At 55.2% G+C, this 17,296-nt stretch overlaps 8 protein-coding genes across 8 annotated transcripts; 3 read left to right on the forward strand and 5 right to left on the reverse strand.

The window, feature by feature from the left end:
- Positions 1-301: 301 nt before the first annotated feature.
- On the forward strand, positions 302-2,026 carry P168DRAFT_323019 (amino acid transporter; the record flags this gene model as incomplete). The annotated part of the gene is made up of 1 exon (XM_024840629.1): positions 302-2,026. The coding sequence occupies one exon, from the start codon at positions 302-304 to the stop codon at positions 1,922-1,924; it is 1,623 nt and encodes a 540-aa protein (XP_024696383.1). The 3' UTR covers positions 1,925-2,026.
- A 99-nt stretch (positions 2,027-2,125) lies between these two features.
- Positions 2,126-3,884, reverse strand: P168DRAFT_285981 (aldehyde dehydrogenase). The gene is made up of 3 exons (XM_024836256.1): positions 3,649-3,884; positions 3,214-3,582; positions 2,126-3,155 (listed from the first exon to the last, which is right to left on the reverse strand). Exons 1-3 carry the CDS (start codon positions 3,774-3,776, stop codon positions 2,144-2,146), a joined length of 1,509 nt encoding a protein of 502 aa, XP_024696384.1. The 5' UTR covers positions 3,777-3,884; the 3' UTR covers positions 2,126-2,143.
- A 1,305-nt stretch (positions 3,885-5,189) lies between these two features.
- Positions 5,190-7,539, forward strand: P168DRAFT_323021 (peroxisomal copper amine oxidase). Its single transcript, XM_024840630.1, has 2 exons — positions 5,190-5,399; positions 5,452-7,539. The coding sequence occupies exons 1-2, from the start codon at positions 5,285-5,287 to the stop codon at positions 7,440-7,442; spliced, it is 2,106 nt and encodes a 701-aa protein (XP_024696385.1). The 5' UTR covers positions 5,190-5,284; the 3' UTR covers positions 7,443-7,539.
- Positions 7,540-7,597: 58 nt separating this feature from the next.
- Positions 7,598-8,518, reverse strand: P168DRAFT_300610 (coiled-coil-helix-coiled-coil-helix domain-containing protein; the record flags this gene model as incomplete). Its single annotated transcript, XM_024838445.1, has 3 exons — positions 7,598-7,833; positions 7,938-8,199; positions 8,292-8,518. The coding sequence occupies 3 exons, from the start codon at positions 8,516-8,518 to the stop codon at positions 7,801-7,803; spliced, it is 522 nt and encodes a 173-aa protein (XP_024696386.1). The 3' UTR covers positions 7,598-7,800.
- A 697-nt stretch (positions 8,519-9,215) lies between these two features.
- On the reverse strand, positions 9,216-10,049 carry P168DRAFT_277452 (Sas10/Utp3/C1D family protein; the record flags this gene model as incomplete). The annotated part of the gene is made up of 3 exons (XM_024835612.1): positions 9,216-9,593; positions 9,650-9,816; positions 9,869-10,049. 3 exons carry the CDS (start codon positions 10,047-10,049, stop codon positions 9,216-9,218), a joined length of 726 nt encoding a protein of 241 aa, XP_024696387.1.
- A 1,663-nt stretch (positions 10,050-11,712) lies between these two features.
- Positions 11,713-14,662, forward strand: P168DRAFT_245888 (guanine nucleotide exchange factor SEC2). The gene is made up of 3 exons (XM_024834022.1): positions 11,713-12,156; positions 12,228-12,873; positions 12,941-14,662. The coding sequence occupies exons 1-3, from the start codon at positions 12,149-12,151 to the stop codon at positions 14,363-14,365; spliced, it is 2,079 nt and encodes a 692-aa protein (XP_024696388.1). The 5' UTR covers positions 11,713-12,148; the 3' UTR covers positions 14,366-14,662.
- On the reverse strand, positions 14,546-15,175 carry P168DRAFT_2480 (uncharacterized protein). The gene has a single exon (XM_024834101.1). The coding sequence runs from the start codon at positions 15,092-15,094 to the stop codon at positions 14,726-14,728; it is 369 nt and encodes a 122-aa protein (XP_024696389.1). The 5' UTR covers positions 15,095-15,175; the 3' UTR covers positions 14,546-14,725.
- Positions 14,956-17,042, reverse strand: P168DRAFT_261745 (putative pre-mRNA splicing factor). The gene is made up of 3 exons (XM_024834710.1): positions 16,893-17,042; positions 16,771-16,824; positions 14,956-16,706 (listed from the first exon to the last, which is right to left on the reverse strand). Exons 1-3 carry the CDS (start codon positions 16,984-16,986, stop codon positions 15,256-15,258), a joined length of 1,599 nt encoding a protein of 532 aa, XP_024696390.1. The 5' UTR covers positions 16,987-17,042; the 3' UTR covers positions 14,956-15,255.
- Between the last annotated feature and the right edge of the window lie 254 nt (positions 17,043-17,296).

Here is a 17,296-nt window from a genome sequence, read left to right on the forward strand (position 1 = left end):
CGCTTCTAACATCCCGGTGAACGCGGGGTTCTCCAGAGCCCACGCCGTCAGGATCTGAACGAAAGTGTCTCGTCAAGCCTGCACTACGCGCATCTATTTCGAATAATTAATAAAATGGAAGGCCTCGCTGTTGATTTGGTCCTCGGTGACTGATCAAGTCAGAAAAGCACCTCTGTTCACCGAAAACCTATTCCGTTGCGTTGTCTTTGTGGACTATAATTTTTTTCTCCGTGCTTTTCCCTTCCGCTTCCCAGAAAAAAACGGAGCATCGCCCCCACAATCCGTTAGAAAACACCTCTCGATGGAACTTGGGACCGACTCGACTATCGTCACGGAAAAGGCGACGGGCTATGAAGACCAAGATGCATGCGACCTCGCGGCCATGGGCCACGAGCAGGTGCTCACCCGCAAATTCAGTATATGGAGCATGTTCGCTCTGGCGTTCTGTGTACTAGGCACGTGGTCTACTTTCGCTCAGAATCTGTCGGACGGTCTGATCAATGGTGGCCCGGTCTCGATTCTATGGGGGCTTGCTTTGGTCACCTTCTGCAACGCCTGCGTCGCTGTGTCGCTCGGAGAAATCTGCAGCAGTATGCCAACCGCGTTGGGACAAGCCTACTGGATCTCGCAGCTGTGGGATACACGCTGGGGCCGCTTCATGTCCTACATGTGTGCTTGGATCAATGTGTTTGGGTGGTGGACTCTCGCCGCCTCGCAGGTGGCGTTCATGACAGACTTCATTCTGGGAATGAAAGTCATGTTTGACGTGGAATGGACGGGGTCGCAGACTGGATGGTTGGAGTTTTGTGTCTATATCGGCTTGGTCTTTGCCCTCACCCTCGTCAATGTTACTGGATGCCGGAAGGAACAGATCCTGCCCTGGCTGAATAACACTGTCGGGGTATGGTTTGTGGGCTTGTTCGTTGTGTTCGCATTGGCCCTGCTGATTTCCGTGGGCACCAGGTCGGGTCTATCCTTCCAACCGGCGAATTTTGCCTTTGGAAGTTGGATCAATGAAACCGGTTGGCAGGATGGCGTGGTCTGGTTTATTGGACTAGTGCAGGCTGCATATGGCCTGACAGCCTTTGACGCAGTCATTCACATGGTGGAAGAGATTCCTTCGCCACGACAGAACGCGCCAAAAGTTATCTATCTTGCTGTACTATCCGGAGCCGCCAGTGGCTTTATCTTCATGGTGGTCTGCCTCTTTTGCATTCAGGATATCAACAGAGTCATCAATTCTCCGACTGGGTTACCTTTTATCGAGCTTGCCCAGGAAACAATCGGCTTGGAAGGAGGTGCTGTACTCATTGCTCTTTTCATACTCAATGGTGTCGGACAGGGCGTGAGTATATTGACCACCGCATCTCGTCTAACTTGGGGATTTGCACGGGACGGCGGGCTCCCCTTCAACCGATATCTTTCCCATATCGACCCGGTGTGGAAGGCCCCTGTCCGGGCTCTGTGGTTTCAAGGAGTCCTGATCGCTCTCGTGGGAGTTCTATTCTTATTTGCTGAGACTGTCTTGACTGCCATTCTCAGCGTCAGCACCATCGCCCTGACCATCTCCTATGGTCTGCCAATCTTGGCCTTGCTCATCAGGGGACGCAGCCACCTCACCCCTGGTCCGTTTTACCTGGGGAGATTAGGGGCACCTGCGAATTGGGTGAGCGTCATATACTGCGCCATTACGACTGTTTTCTTTTTCTTCCCCAGCACCCCCAAACCATCGGGCTCTGATATGAACTACGCCATTGCCGTCTTTGGCGTGATGCTCCTGATTGCCCTGTCGTTCTGGTTTATTCAGGGAAACAGTAGTTATATGAACACGGAGGAGTCACTTTCTTTGAGCCACGGCCGAGAGGTTCAGGAAGATGCCACCGATTCTGCGATGGAGACGACGGCAAAGGACGGAAGCAAGTGACGCCAAGTTTGATTACGGCGATGAGGAATGTACCAACAACGCATTATGATTACTTCAATGATGAAACTAGCGAATATACCACCTACGTACAATGAAAACTGCCAAAGCAGCTTGATTGAATACCAGCTTTCTCTAAAGATCAACCATGTCGGTAATTTCTTGAAATATTTAATAAAGATCTTGATTGAATTCCTGGTATAGTGACTAACTCATGATAATTTACAACTTCGACTTCATATTTACATGCACGGCCTTAATGTTGGAATACGCCGCCAAACCAGCCTCACCCAGCTCGCGGCCAATACCGCTCTGCTTGACGCCTCCAAAAGGAATGCGCCAGTCACTGTCGTTGCTCGAATTAATCCACACCATACCAGCTTCGATGCGCTTAGCAGTGCGGTGAGCACGGGTCAAGTTCTGCGTGAACACGGCGCTCCCAAGACCGTAGGTGGTATCATTAGCCATGCGAATCGCCTCATCCTCCTCGCTGAACCGGGCGATCACCACAAACGGACCAAAGACCTCCTCGCGGTAAATGCGCATCTGATCAGACACATTGGTGAACACGGTAGGCTTGAAGAAAAAGCCCCGGCCATTGCCGACCCCCTCGAATGGCTCCCCGCCGCACTCCAGCTTCGCGTTCTCAGCCTTACCCACATTCACGTAGGACATGATGCGGTCATACTGAGCCTGGCTCACCTGCGGGCCCTGGAAAGTCGCCTCGTCGAAGGGGTCACCGACCACAGAGACGTTCTTGATCTGATCCTTGAAGGCCTCGACGAACTTATCGTAGATCCCATCTTGCACCAGGATCCGCGACGTCGCGGTGCAGACCTGGCCTTGGTTGTACATGACGCCGATATGGGCCCACTCGACGGCCTGCTCGAGGTCGGCGTCGTTGAAGACGATGAGGGGGCTCTTTCCGCCCGTTTCAAGCGTGATGTTCTTCAGGTTGCGGCTCGCCATCTTCATAATCTCTTTGGCTGTCGCCGTGCTGCCCGTGAAGGCGATCTTGTCCACGTCCATGTGCGACGCGAGAGCCGCGCCGGCTACGCGGCCGTGGCCGTTGACGATGTTCACGACGCCTGGGGGGAATCCGGCTTCGACGATCAGGTTGGCCAGGTATAGAATCGACAGGGGGGTTTGCTCGGCGGGTTTCAGAACCACTGTGTTTCCGCAGGCTAGGGCCGGGCCCAGCTTCCATGCGGCCATTGCCAGAGGGAAGTTCCACCTGGGTGACATGACCAGTTAGTAACGATTAATTTTAGAGAATGATCCATGCGACTTACGGAATGATCTGCCCGCACACGCCCACCGGCTCGCGAATGGTATACGCGAACTTCTCAGGCGTGGTGTCAATCACCTGCCCGAAGACCTTGTCCGCGAAGCCGGCGTAGTAGCGGATTGTCCCGGCAGTCTCGGAGAGGTCATCGTCCCGGGAAACGGTGTACGGCTTGCCGTTGTCGCACGTCTCGATCGTGGCCAGGATCTCGCGGTTCTCCTCGATGAGGTCGCTCAAACGGGTCATCAGACGGCCGCGCTCGGTGGCCGGCATCTCTCTCCAGTCGGGGTTATTGAGGGCTGCTCGCGCGGCCTTGACGGCCTTGTCGACATCCTCTTCTGTTGCGGCGTAGACTGAGGTGATGTCCGCGGCGGTTCTGGAGTTGACCTTACATGTTAGCTTTTCTTCGCCCGGGGAGCTGGGGATGAGAAGGTGAACGTACGCAGGATTGACCGAGACGATTGTCTCCGAGTTCGAAGACTTGACCCATTCGTTGTTGATGAACAGGCCCACTGGCTGAGTCCAGGTGCGGCCGTTTGGCGCTGTAAGCTGCACAGATAGGTCGGTCATGATGGTATGTATATCTCACTGACGCTGCTGCTGATGGTGTGTGTAGACAGGAAAAGAGAGTTTCCAGCGATAAATAATCTCGTCTACGTTATACATCGAACACATCCCCGACTACCCCCTCCCTATGAGGTCAAGAGTGTATCGCGTTGACGCCCTCCACCACTACAAACTCGGCTGCACATTCCCTAAGAGGCTAATATTGGAGTTTCACGCGTATCACAGCCCGACCCACACGGATAGGAGCTGACTTTTTTTTTTATCGCCAATGTCATAGTAGATAGCAGCTGTCTGCTAGTGCGGGGGAGGAGCATTATCGCCCACTCTAAGGAGCAACCAAGCTTATCCACTTTCCAGACAAGCTACAGTGGAGCCATTCCCGAAAAGAGCATGTCCACGCAGACAAACCGGCGCCATGGACACAGCGAACAACCCGAGCCAGACAGCGGGCCCTTTTACGCAATGCAAATTAGGACTACCCCCGTTATCGTAGGATACCCATCCCGTCCGTGTGATCTGTGGACTTGTTTGAGATGCGCTGGCGGGACTGGACCTGGATTGGATTCCGTCGGTATGCGCTCGCTCGCTCGCTCGCTTGTTTCTCAAGGTCGTATGTACACCCGACATCCATTTCGATTGCAAACTCTTTCCTGGGTGGTATCCATTGTAGGACCTGCCTCTTCTAGGTTGCGATTATCAATATTACCAAATATTTGACCATTGGGGTGACTACGAAGTCATTCTGTTTGTGCTTACGCGATGCTCCGACCTCTTTCCTTTGAAAGCAGTCCGTGGAACAGACCAGCGACATGCACTCTGTCGTAACTGATAAGAATACATACAAAACACAAAAAAGAATGAAGAAGATAAATAGACAAAGAAAGGAAAAAAAAAAAGAAGCAAAGCGTGGGGAAGAATGCGGAGGAGCCGTCGATCCACCCGGATTGGCCAATCCGAGCGCTGTCACTGACTTGGCTGTGCCCTAAGAGACAGCTCGATAAGGCCGACTCGGACTACGATCGGGGGAATACTCCTGCTGAAGATAGAGGCATAGATATTGTTCAAGGTTGTAGTTATGAGTCTATCGCTGACAAAGGTCCACTGAATACCCCAGCCACACGTGTTTGAAGCCGATCCTCGATGGGTGTGGTGGGATGATGCATCACTGGTTCAGGGAGGGAAAGCGAAGCCAGCCAAGAACGAGTAAGCTCTGTCCAACATGGATGAAGTCTAGACTTGTCTAACCTAGCACTGGCTCCGAGGGAGGCTCCGTGCCGATCAGCAGGTGGTGGCGCTCGTGATGACCCTGATAACCCGTTCGGCGATGGAGATGGAACGATATAAATCTGGTTTCCCGATTAGGCAGGTCTATGCGGACAACGAAGATATGGCTTCGATGGTGTCCGATTATAAAGAGACGGTGTAGTCGGGGATTCAGATGGGATTCTCTCTCAGATAAAGGTTTCTGCATCTAAATACTGTTCGACTTCTGTCGTTTGATTCTCTACACCATGGCCAATGCTCCAGATACAACCTCGATCGCGGGGTATACGATATTCCGTGACGATGATTATGACTCTGTTGCGGCTGTTTCTATGATGCCCAGAGGCGTTCCCCATCCGCTTGGTGAGTCTGAGAGTAGAGTCAGAAATTTGGTACCACTTACTGACCCTTCCAGACCAGCTGTCCATCAAGGAGATCCCGGCCGCGGCCCAGCTCATGCGCGAATATGCCAGCCCAAAGACACTCAAGTTCAACTGCATTACCCTCCTCGAGCCCAAGAAGAATGAGTACCACGCCTTCCGTCAGGGCCTGGCCCCGCGCCCCGATCGTTGTGCCTTCGCCATTGTCATCGAGAGGGAGACCCAGCAGGTGTCCGAGGTGGTGGCCAACTTGACCACCGAGAAGGTCGAGCAGTGGAAGAACGTCAAGGACGTCGCCCCGACTCTGACTCTGGAGGATCTCGATGTCATGGAGCGCGTGGCCCGGCACGACCCCCGCGTGGTCCGCGCCTGCAAGGAGATTGGCATCACCGACATGTCCAAGATCTTCCTGGACGCCTGGGCCATCGGCGTGGACGAGCGCTGGGGCTTCGAGCGCCGCCTGCAGCAGGGTCTGGCGTACTACCGCGCCTCCGAGTTCGACAACCAGTACGCGCACCCGCTGGACTTCTCCGTCGTGGTCGACACGGAGACGGAGGAGGTCCTCGCCGTGGACGTCCGCTACGTCAACGGCGAGCGCACGGCGCCGGCCCTCGCAGAGCACAACTACCTCCCCCAGTTCATCGGCGACCAGTACAAGCACGACCGGTTAAAACCCATCGACATCACGCAGCCGCAGGGCGTCTCGTTCCGCGTCAAGGGCAACGAGCTCTCCTGGGCCGGATACAAGATGCACATCGGGTTCAACTACCGCGAGGGCATCGTCATCTCGGACGTGCGCGCGCACGACCCCTACGAGGACCGCGAGCGCACGCTCTTCAACCGCATCAGCGTCGTCGAGATGGTCGTCCCCTACGGCTGCCCCGAGAAGCCGCACCACAAGAAGCACGCCTTCGACGTCGGCGAGTACGGCACGGGGTTCATGACCAACTCGCTGAAGCTGGGATGCGACTGCAAGGGCGTCATCCACTACATGGACGGCGTGATGGCGACCTCCTCCGGCGAAGCCGCCGTCGTCAAGAACGCCATCTGCATCCACGAGGAAGACAACGGCCTCCTCTACAAGCACACCGACTTCCGCGACGGCACGGTCATCTCCGCGCGCGACCGCAAGCTCATCGTCTCGCAGATCATCACCGCCGCCAACTACGAATACGGCTTCTACCACACCTTCACCCTCGACGGCACCTACAAGCTCGAAGTCAAGCTCACCGGCATGCTCAACACCTACTGCCTGCACCCCTCCGAAGAAGCCGCCCCCTACGGCACAGAAGTCGCGCCCCGCGTAACAGCCCACAACCACCAGCACATCTTCTCGCTGCGCATCGACCCCGAGATCGACGGCCGCAACAACACCGTCATCGAATCCGACGCCGTCCCCACCCCGGCCCCCGTCGGCTCCCCGGAAAACCCCTACGGCAACGGCTTCCTGGCCCGCAAGAAGCCCCTCCGCACCGCCCTCGAAGGCGCCACAAACTACAACCACGAGACCCAGCGCGGTTGGGAAATCATCAACCCCAACCGACACCACCCCACCGCCAAAAAGCCCGTCGGCTACAAGATCGTCAACAACAGCTGCCCGCCGCTCCTCGCCCAACCGGGCAGCACAGTCTCCAACCGCGCCGCCTTCGCGCGCCACTCCCTCTGGGTCGTGCCCTACAGGGACTACGAGCTCTTCCCCGCAGGCGACTACGTCTGCCAGTCGACCGGCGAGACGAACCACCCGCACAACAAGGGCATCCTCGACTGGGCGGGCCGCGACGAGAACATCGAGAACACCGACATCGTGTGCTATCTGCAGTTTGGGCTGACGCATTTCCCGCGCGCCGAGGACTTCCCGGTGATGCCGGCTGAGCCGGTGAGTATTATGCTGCGGGCGTCGAACTTTTACTTGAAGAATCCGGCGCTGTGGGTGCCGCCGTCGGCGATCTGTGTGGATTCGCAGTCGAGGAATGCGTTTTCGACGGCTTGTTGTGCGGGGGGGAAGGGGGATGCGTCGAGGTTATAAAAGTTGTAGAAGAGGTTGATGATGTGAATGTGTGAGTTTGGGATATCCATTTGTATATAGCAGTATTGTATTAGATTATTGAGTGAATGTTTCCGTTAGTTTGTCTTACGTCGCTTGAGTACGGGAACAAAGTATTCGCCTCGGACGGAGAAAGTAATAGAGCGGATAGTCTTAATTCTTTCATGAAGAGTCGAGATGGTAGAATATACAAGAGTCACTTCTCTCAACAAGTACAAGATCAATAGCAGTCAGAACGATTACGCCATTATGCAAACAAAACATCAACCACACTTGTCATGTTAACATGTGTTGTCTAACATGTAGTAGTCTATTAGATAGAGTAATAGTGGTCGAGCCATTAGTACGGCTTAGCCGCAGACTGGCAAGCTTTCTATACGGTTAAAAAGAAAAAGATTAGCCATGACTCATATAAAACCAACCACACATCAAGCGCAGCGCAAAATAAACAGAAGAGGGGGAGAAGAGAGGACTAACCAATTGATCCAAATACCACCCGCAGATAGTCATATCACCGCGGTTATCATCCATGCACTTCCGGAAGTTGCGCACGTCGCCCTCGCAAGGAGGCGCCTCCCACGAGCTGTTGGCCGCGTTGCTCTGCCACAGCGAGCTGTCCATGGGTTGCGCCTGGGCGGGGGCCTCGGCCGCTTGCTGGGGCTCAGCGGGGGCGCTGGAGCCGCCGCCGCCGAAGAAGCCGCCGATGGCGTGGCCGATGGAGGAGCCGACTGCGACACCGCTGTATTATTTGTTAGTTTCTTTCTTTTCCTTGCTTTGGTGGTTGATGAGGGGTGTTGTTGGAGGGTTGAGGGATGGAAGATGGAGACATACGCAGCGGTGGAAGCCATCTGGCCGAACAGACCGGGTCCCTGGCTCTGCTGGACGGGAGGCGCCGCGGCCTGAGGAGGAGGAGCCTGGTGAGACTGCTGCTGGGGGTGGGCGGCGGTCGAGTGAGGCTGGGAGTGCTGCTGGGCCGGGGCCGGTCTGGCGGCGGGAGCAACAGTCGGGCGGGTGGGAGCGCTGCGCGCGGGGGCGGCACCACGGCGTTGACGGGCCATGATTATGGGATGAGTTGGTTGGTTGTTTGGGAGAAAAGTGGTGGTGAGGTTGGCAGTGAAGGAAGTGGATGGGAGATGGAGGAAGAAGATGAAGCCTGGAGGCGAGAATGATTATTGTTTAGGCGGAATGGAAGGCCGGAGAATCGTCGAAAACTCCGCCCGGGTGTGGTATTCATGCGTGCTGATTGGTGGATAGGGGCGTTACCGGGGATTACGCGCTCCGATCATTCTCGTGTGGAATTGGGTGGGATATGGTATTATATTGTGTATTTTATGTATCTACTTTACATGTTGTATATCATTTAACAAGGTAGGTAGGAATTGAGTATGAATCAGTATGAGTATGAAGCTAGTTACTGGTATATGTTTAGGTTAATCAGTACAGGAGTGTATCACTTGATCTGATATGAGTGCCCGCCACCCTTCTCACAGGGTTAGAGTGCTGTTGGCCCGTAGCCGGATATCATCCTCGTCGGAACCCAGACCAGGCAGAGACAGACCAGGCAGAGACGGTCGATGATGGGTATTATATGTTAGTATGGTCACGTCGCGTGCATCGAACTAGTCGCCATCGCGGGAGGACGACTCCAGACGCTGGCACGCTCTCAGCAAGAAGACCGTCGAATCGGCGCAGCCGATAAACAGCATGTGTCGGATAGTTGGACCCGAAAGTCGCAGTCCCAGAAGCCAAAAAAACTTATTTCTCCTTGCGTGCTGCATTGCGCTTATCGTTCTTCTTCTTCCGTCGGTCCTTCTTTTTCTGAATTTGCTCCTCTTTGGTGCCGTTTTTGCGCTTCGACTTGGCCGGCTTGTCACCGTCGGTTTCCTCTTTTCCTTTTCCTTGTTTTGTCTTTTTCTCCTTCTTCTCGGTCTTCGAGTCGCCCGACGGGGCAGACACATCCTCCGGAGCAGACGCCTCATCTGAGTCCTCATCGGAGTCCCCGGCTGGGTTGCTGGGTGAGTTGTCCGACGTCGTAGCCATCTTCTTCGCCAGCAGTTTCGCCTTCAGTTGAGCGCGCGCCCGTTCTTTGGCTTCCTGTTCCTTGCGCGCCATGTCCAGTTTCTCGTTGCCGGCCTGCGGTTGTTAGTATACAAAGATGACCTGTTGGTGAGAGGAGAGGGGGAACACACCAATCCGTGCTTGATAAACCGACCGGCCGCTTCCTTGTCGAGTCGCATGGTCCGCTGCTCGGGCTCGGTCTCCAGCGACTTGATCTTCTCAAAGTACTGCTTGACGCGGGTCAGTTCCCGGAAGACGGGGTGGTCTTTAGCATTGACGCCATGGAGACGCAAATAGGCTGTCCAGTTAGTAATCAAGTAGGCACAAAAGATAGTGATGGAGAGGCATACAGAAAATGAGAGACTCCAGCGCGTAGGTCACCAGCACATGGAATTTGGCCTTGTCCAGCACCGGCAGGTTCTTGGATGCCTCCAGAACGGAGCCATTCAGGATGGGCTGCAGGGATTCCTCGAGATCGTCAATATTGTCGTCCAGCTGCTCCAGCAGGGGAAGTAGATCGGCTGTCTCCATTTTGGACGTTACTGGCTATGGTTAGAAACGCGAGGATTGATCTAAGTGCTGGAATAAACCCGATAAGGTCGATTTTTTTTGGAAGGCATATGCGGGCGGTGAGTGGGGCGGTCAACGACGGTGGGTGACCGGTCCACTCATGGTGCAGGACTACGTACGTACGGCAAACCGAACTCAGACAACAACATTTACTCGAAACTGGATAGTGGAAAAAGACATGGAATCCGAGACCATGATCTGATCACTTCTGGTTTCAGGGATTGGCCGATTTCAGGTAAATGATAGTGCATTCCTTCAATCAAGGTTTCCCAACCTCCTTGTTTTGCCAGGAGACGATCACCGAGGCCAGCTACCCTGCGCCGGCGGGCCTTTCATGGTTGACATTCCACCTGGTGTCTCGTGGATATGAGCCTGATGCGGGGTCAACCACTGAGCGATTCGATCTTAGTTCCGTACTGAGGGGAAGTTCAATATATCCATTGGACCGTGCATCTTCTGGGGTATTTCCCACTATCCAACTGATCGTGCCACTGACCACTCACCACCGATATGATATTGTTCGTGGCGTACAGAGTAGAGGCGAATGGTCTGGATACTAGAGAACGGAGTAGGACTCCGGACACCGTCGTATCTGAGACCGAAATACCCCACACATCGCTTGAGGCGCCGAGGCTGTGACGGGGGTGGGTCGCCATGAGGAAATTTCCTTTTTTTAGTCGACAATAGCGCATCGGACTAGATAGGGGCGACGATGTGATACCCCGATATTACTAGTCCCGTACGAGACCACACCTCGTCCGCCGTCGGATCCGTTGTGAGACCTGTCCATGCATGCAAGTTGATCTGTTCTTGCCGCCCGGATGGGTCGTTTGACGCCACACCGCAATTGTATCGTGAGTGTTGTTATAGATAGATCCCATGGGTTGAGAGAGCATCTTGCAGGATTTGCACGATTTCACCGGTCCTCAGAGTTTTCTGGTTTTCTACTCCGTAGTTTCCTTGGACTGGACAATTGCCTTGTACGCGGCGAGTGTCGTCATCGGGTCGCCAAGGACCTCTCAACCGCACCCACTTCGATGGGGACGGTGCGTTGCGATCGTCGCACGAAAGGAGGATGATCAATGATGCTATGCGATGGTCACCGCGTATTCAGTCTATTTTCTTCTTTCTTTCTTTCTCTGTATGTTCGTATATCCCATTACCGATATGCAGTCGAACCCGACGGAGTGGATGGAGAATCACGATCGACCACAGACTCTGAGTCCTCGGATAAACCCAGAGAGTTGAATGCGCTGGAAAGAACGTGGCTCCAATTGGAGAGTAGCCAACTAGCTATAGTCATTGTTTCAATCCATATCTTGGACCCAGGGGAAAGACCCACGGATCCAAGCAAGTATACTAACTGGAGGCAACTCAGACAGGAAAAATTGACAATTTGCCTCATCCGGTATTGGTTTGTATGAGCTTTAGCTGTGCCGGTGGGAAAGGTACGGTAACTATCTGTAATAATACAGTCACGTACCTGACTAAGGACTCCGCCACCAATCAAGAGCGGATCCCGTGCCTGGGCTAGCCGGATTAGGCAATCTCGCCTGGTTCTCCAGGCTGCAACCCAAGTCAGTGACCGGCTGGTCTTTCTCCTGCTTCATCCGCTCTTTCGAACCTCATCCCAAGAGGGGCTTCACTTCTTCTCTACTTCTCTCTTCTTCCTTTCACATCGTCCTCTTTCTCATCTTCGTTAACTATCTTCCAATTCAGCTGTCTTCTTGACCCTCTGTCTTTTTCTCTTCCACTCTCTTGGCAGATATCTTCCCCCTTGATCGTCACCCAATCGCCCTATCAATCCAGCCTGCGTCCTCCATGCCTCATTTCCTTACAGGCTAGCACTTCTCCCCAAGCTGTGCGCTGGTGGGACGTTGCATTTGCGTGATCCCCTGCGTCCACTGTGCTGGATTTTCGACGTGACAACATACATTCTTTTTGTGTTCCCCAACAACTGTGCTTCTCTCGTGATAAGACGATCCCCAACTGTCGTCTATCCTACTATACCCCTCCCCTCGGATTGATTCTCCCGTTGACTTGCCATCACAATCACCATCATGGCGGAGTATGTTTTGCGCCATTCTATTCCTCCCTTCTTGATCCCATTCTACAGGTCCCAGGAACTAACAGTGACAGCTTACTTGCCTTTCATACCTACCATACTCGCCATTCCTTCCTCTCTCCCTCCACTATGCTTTCGCGCCCGACCACCCATCGACGCTCCATCTCCTCCGAAAATCGATCCCTCTCCCCCGATCGCACCTTGACCAAAGCCCGCTCGGTCAGTGATCTATTTGGGATCGCAACCGACCGTCCCGAATCCGGCAATCGGTCCTCGAGTGTCGGGAACTTCGCCGACGGCGGTTTCAGTACCCTCCAGGACCCTCGACTCATCAACAACAGTTCCGACTCCTCCGAAGCATCCTCGCCCGATAATACTCATCATCCCGCCCTGAGTAATGAAGTCGCCGCCTTGAGCGTCAAATTGGTCCAGGCGATCAATAACCAGACCATCCTGGACGATAATCTGGCCGTCGCCCGCCAGGACTTAGAGCAGGCTCGCTCGAGGGTTACCGTCCTCGAGCAGGAGAATCTTCGATACCGGCGAGACATCGACATGGAAGTCCTCATCAAGAAGTCCGATGTCGAATACGACATGCTGCGCCTCAAGGCCGCCCTCGCCGACGAAAAGGCCCAGCGTGCCCTCATCGAAAAGGAGAAGAAGGGGATCGAGCAAGAACTCGAAACGCTGACGGCGGCCCTGTTTGAAGAAGCTAACAAGGTAAGCCGTGGTGGTTGCGACTCCAATGTTCGGATCCGTTCGGGAAGCTAATAGACTACTCTCGCAGATGGTTGCGGCCGCCAAGCTCGAGCGCGAGGCGGTAGAGAAGAAGAATGAACAGCTGCGCGCCCAGATCAAGGACACGGAATCGCTGTTGGCCTCCCAGCAGGACCAACTGGCGGAGCTGAAGTCGGTGCTGCAAGGTGTCACGCTCAACAGCAAGGACGAACTCGAAGTCCGGACTACGGCATCGACCGCCCCGTCGTCCCCCACCGCATCGCGCGAGCCGTCTGCCGTTGCCAACTCCATCGAGCCCCCCATGTGTCCGCAAGAGTCGCCGCCACCGGTCGAGGAGCTCCTCCCAGGCCCCTGCACCAGCTTCCCGCATCTGATCCGGACTGTGAGCCGGACGGACCTGCAGGCCTTCGAGGATTTCCGGGAGCTGTTCACCTTGTCGACCACGGCTTCCAAACCCGCCAGTCGCGCGCCCAGCGGGTCGTACGCCGGCTTGAATGTCATGAGTCTGGCCAGTTTTGGCAGCAGCGCTTTCGGATCGGCGGCGTCGTCGCCCGCGAAATCTCAAATGCACTCGCCGCACGGGAGCCTGTCGTCCCCGCAGCCCACGGGCTCGTCCATCCCGTTGAAGGATACGCGCTTCTACAAGCGGGCGCTGGTCGAAGACATCGAGCCCACGCTCCGCCTGGATGCGGCTCCGGGCATCTCTTGGCTGACCCGTCGCTCGGTGATGAGTGGCATCTGCGATGGAACCCTGGTGGTGGAGCCCATGCCCCTTGCCTCCAAGAAGTACGAATTTCCGTGCTCCCTCTGCGGGGAGCGCCGCCCCGGAACCGCCAACGAACGGACGCATCGTTTCCGAACGTCGGATAGCGAGACGGCGCAACGATACCCCCTCTGCGTGCTCTGCGTCGAGAGGGCACGATCCTCATGTGAATTCACCGGCTATCTCCGTCTGATCCTCGATGGACACCTCCGCCTCGCGGACGTGGGTGAGGAGAAATATGCCTGGGAAGAGACCATCCGATTGCGGGAGCGCATGTTCTGGTCTCGCATCGGCGGGGGCATCATTCCCATCTTTACCGCGCCGATCAGTTACGCATCTCCCCCCGACAGTCTCGATCCGTTGCCCGAGACAGACGTCGACGACGACCGGGAAATATCCCCGCGCGACGTGACAGGCAACGGTCGCGAAGGTACTCCACCACCGACCGAGACCCCCGATCGCCGTGATGACCGGTCCGAGACCAACGAGGATAGCGACCACGAGTCCATCTATGAGGACTCCTTCATTTCCATGGCCCCCGAGTCTCCTATCCACAGCGAGGCAGCGACCGTGCAGGTTGGAAAGGCGGAGACGCAGGCATCGAGTCCCGCCCAGGCCGACTCGGCAGAGAAGACTATCGAATCTGTGACGGTGACGCCTTCACATCGAGAAGATGCCCATGACCGCCCTGTCCCCGATGCCCAACAATGATGTGTACTGCACCCTAGAGGACCACCGGTGTCCATTCTCCTTTAACGACATCCGCCGCCTCCTTACGCTTTTCTCATCCACTTCTGCTCTTCCTTTTTACCTTTTTTCTCTCTTCATTGACTCGGAGTTGATCCTTCTCTTCATGCGTGTGCACTACTAACAGTCCCCGGGCTTCCGGGTAACACACGGCCTGTATTATTACTACGGACGAGATTCCTAATGTTTGTATACTTAATATTTCTTTCTTACTCTTTCCACCACCCGGCGTTTCGTGATATCGTGACGGTTCGTTTCTCTTGCTCTTTTTTTTTTTTTTTTTTTTTTTTTTTTTTTGATTTCCCTCTTTTTTTTCCCCATTGTTTAGTCCTGATGGATGGATGGATGGTTTTGGCACACAGCACACGGCGACAGAACTTCTTTTATCCTTTTAAAGACCTTAATGCCTGAGTGAATGATGCAAAAAAAGGCAGAGTTCCACGATTTCTTACTGGCAGTTATAACATACATAGATCTAAAACTAATTTGATGACTTGACAACACAACAAACGGGATAAATCGATCGATCGATGTATACAACCGGAAATGAAATCGGAATCGGTATGAGCCCCTGCGCCAGACATTAAATAGAAAGAATAAAAGAACTATGACCCTTTGAATATTGTACAACAACCTGGGAGTAGTACGATCTTTCAATTGCTTTTTCTCCCTCCTATGTTTCCTTCCAATCATGATCAAAAGAGATGATAAAAGATAGACATGTGATTACTTTACACCGGATATGAAAAATGCACCTCGTAGACATTCAAGAAAAGAAGAAAAGATAACCATGAACTCCTCAGAATAAGAAAACGAAGAAGAAGAAACCGCTTAAACCCCAATTATACACCTATTTATTGACCCTGCGGCCTGTTCCGCTCGTGGATCCGTCGAATCTGCTCTTCGATGTTCATGCTTTGCGGGTTGGGAGGACCCCCGGCCGCGGGTCCAACCATGGGCGGTGGGATCGGGCCACCGGCGCCGTCGTAGCCCATGCGCTGCCTCTTGCGGGCTTCTTCGTCGGGGGAGCCGGCGCCGCCGGGGACGAGCGGGGCGTCGAAGACGTCGGAGCGCTGGCTGGCGAGACGCTTGAGGTTGCCGACGACGTCCGTCGTGGAGAGGTTGGTGGTTGCGCTGCGGGATTCGACCTTGGCGCGCTGTTCCTTCCACCGGGGGTCGAGCAGCTCGATGCGCATGTGTTGCTCCAGTTCATTGACGGGGATTTGCTGGTGGCAGTTGGGGCAGAGGGCGGTGGCGCCTGATGGGTTGAGGCGGCGGGCTTGCGCCCGCGGCACGTAGTCTGACCGGATGCGCATCGGTTGGTGTTGGCCTGGGACGGCTTGCGCGGCTGCTTGCGCGGCGGCTGCTTGGTCGCGGGCTTCCATGCGCTCGCGGATGCGCTGTTCTTCTTCCTGGGCGGCGGCGCTGGGAGTGACGGACATGGGGGTGGGTTGTGGGGTGTAGCCCTGGGGCGGGAAGACGGGACCGACGGGTTGGATGGGTTCTGCGGGGTAGGCGTTGTAGTAGGTGGGTGCTTCTTCTTCGGTCGGCATGGCCTCTTCGATGCGCAGCGGGTTGAGCGACATCATGGCCTTTTGTTCGAGGGATGCGGTCTGCAGGTCGTTGAGGGAGGTGGGCGGCGGTAGGTCGATCTGGTCGTCGTGCTCGCTGAAGGTGACAGTTTCGACGACGACGAAGTCGTGCCAGTCGATCTGGGCGTAGGCGATCTTCTCCTGCTCGTCCTCTTCCTCCTTCTGCTGCTTCTGCTGCTCCTGGTACTTGACCCACTCCGCGCGGTGCTTGGCGCGGTCGAGGACCGAGAACTTGTTCTTCGTGTTGTTTTCCAACTCTGCGAGGCGTTTCTTTTCCGACGTGGCCTCATCAAGACCCTCGGATCGCAAAAGGATCGTGTACTGATCGACGAGACGCGTGAAGAACTGGTAGAGACTGTGTTGCGGGCGAAGGAAATCGAACTGGAAGTTTCTCGTCTCGCGCTGCGAGAGCGCCGTCATGAACGATTTCCCGCGCTTGGCGACGAAGAGCGCCGTCAGCTTCACCACCTCCAAATCCTGCGCGTTGATAATGGGCATGCGCGCCGAAAAATGGAACTCTGGGGGCTCCGCGGGGCCCTGGGGCTTCTCGGGTTCTGCGGCCGGGGTCGACTCGCCCGGTCGCCCTGCGGCCACCGCGGTGCCTCTTCCCTCCTTAATCTCGACCAGGCGCCATTGATAGAAGGGCGCGTAGGCGTCGCCATCGTTGAGGAAGGAGAACTTGGGGTTGTTGCGCTCCTTGTCGCGGACGCGATCTATGAACCGGATCTGGTGAGCCCGACACCATTATCACAGACGGAAAAGACTCCGACAACATACCTTCGAAAACTATCCCATTGCGAGCCACATATCCGGCGGTCTTCTCGACGATCGCTATTCATCACGCAGTCAGCACAGGCCCCTACTAAATGATAGGCTGGGCAGGTGGAGAGAGGACCAACCTCGAATATCCTTTGGTGGCAAGACGACACCCTCGGGGGGCTTGTTGGACTCCTCCGGTAAAGCCGGAGTACCTCCGTTACTGACGGACGTCATGATTCCAGACGCCACAAGGATGGGGCTGGGGAGGACGAAGAAGGAGGTGGTGGAGGTGGAGGTGGAGGTGGATGTTGGACCTGATGCCGGCCTTCTCTTTCCTTCATCTCCGCCGCGGCTACGGGAGCCAGCCGCGCGTCTATCAGGGATACACTCTAATTGGGTGGGAAGAATGCCAAGCCGCTAGACCCAATACAGGAACTTGGTGCCTGCGAGAGCTGGCCGGACAGGGGAGCCTCAGGCAAGGGCCACCGGTTCGGAATGATCGAGAACCATAAATATAGGGGAGAATGACGTGGGAATTTCTGCA

The sequence above is a fragment of the Aspergillus campestris genome, assembly GCF_002847485.1.
Source record: "Aspergillus campestris IBT 28561 chromosome Unknown P168scaffold_1, whole genome shotgun sequence".
In the NCBI taxonomy this organism is placed as follows: domain Eukaryota; kingdom Fungi; phylum Ascomycota; class Eurotiomycetes; order Eurotiales; family Aspergillaceae; genus Aspergillus; species Aspergillus campestris.

Excerpts from the sequence above, each read along its gene's own strand:
- P168DRAFT_285981 (XM_024836256.1), bottom strand. The coding sequence starts at position 3,776 with ATGACCGACCTATCTGTGCAGCTTACAGCGCCAAACGGCCGCACCTGG. Across the intron at positions 3,583-3,648 it reads ATCGTCTCGGTCAATCCTGC|AACCGCCGCGGACATCACCT; the intron begins GTACGTTCACCT and ends GGTCAACTCCAG. Across the intron at positions 3,156-3,213 it reads GTGTGCGGGCAGATCATTCC|GTGGAACTTCCCTCTGGCAA; the intron begins GTAAGTCGCATG and ends CATGTCACCCAG.
- P168DRAFT_323021 (XM_024840630.1), top strand. The coding sequence starts at position 5,285 with ATGGCCAATGCTCCAGATACAACCTCGATCGCGGGGTATACGATATTC. Across the intron at positions 5,400-5,451 it reads AGGCGTTCCCCATCCGCTTG|ACCAGCTGTCCATCAAGGAG; the intron begins GTGAGTCTGAGA and ends TGACCCTTCCAG.
- P168DRAFT_245888 (XM_024834022.1), top strand. Across the intron at positions 12,874-12,940 it reads TGTTTGAAGAAGCTAACAAG|ATGGTTGCGGCCGCCAAGCT; the intron begins GTAAGCCGTGGT and ends CTACTCTCGCAG.
- P168DRAFT_261745 (XM_024834710.1), bottom strand. The coding sequence starts at position 16,986 with ATGACGTCCGTCAGTAACGGAGGTACTCCGGCTTTACCGGAGGAGTCC. Across the intron at positions 16,825-16,892 it reads GCCACCAAAGGATATTCGAG|CGATCGTCGAGAAGACCGCC; the intron begins GTTGGTCCTCTC and ends CGTGATGAATAG. Across the intron at positions 16,707-16,770 it reads CAATGGGATAGTTTTCGAAG|ATCGCGTCCGCGACAAGGAG; the intron begins GTATGTTGTCGG and ends TCCGGTTCATAG.
- P168DRAFT_2480 (XM_024834101.1), bottom strand. The coding sequence starts at position 15,094 with ATGATTGGAAGGAAACATAGGAGGGAGAAAAAGCAATTGAAAGATCGT.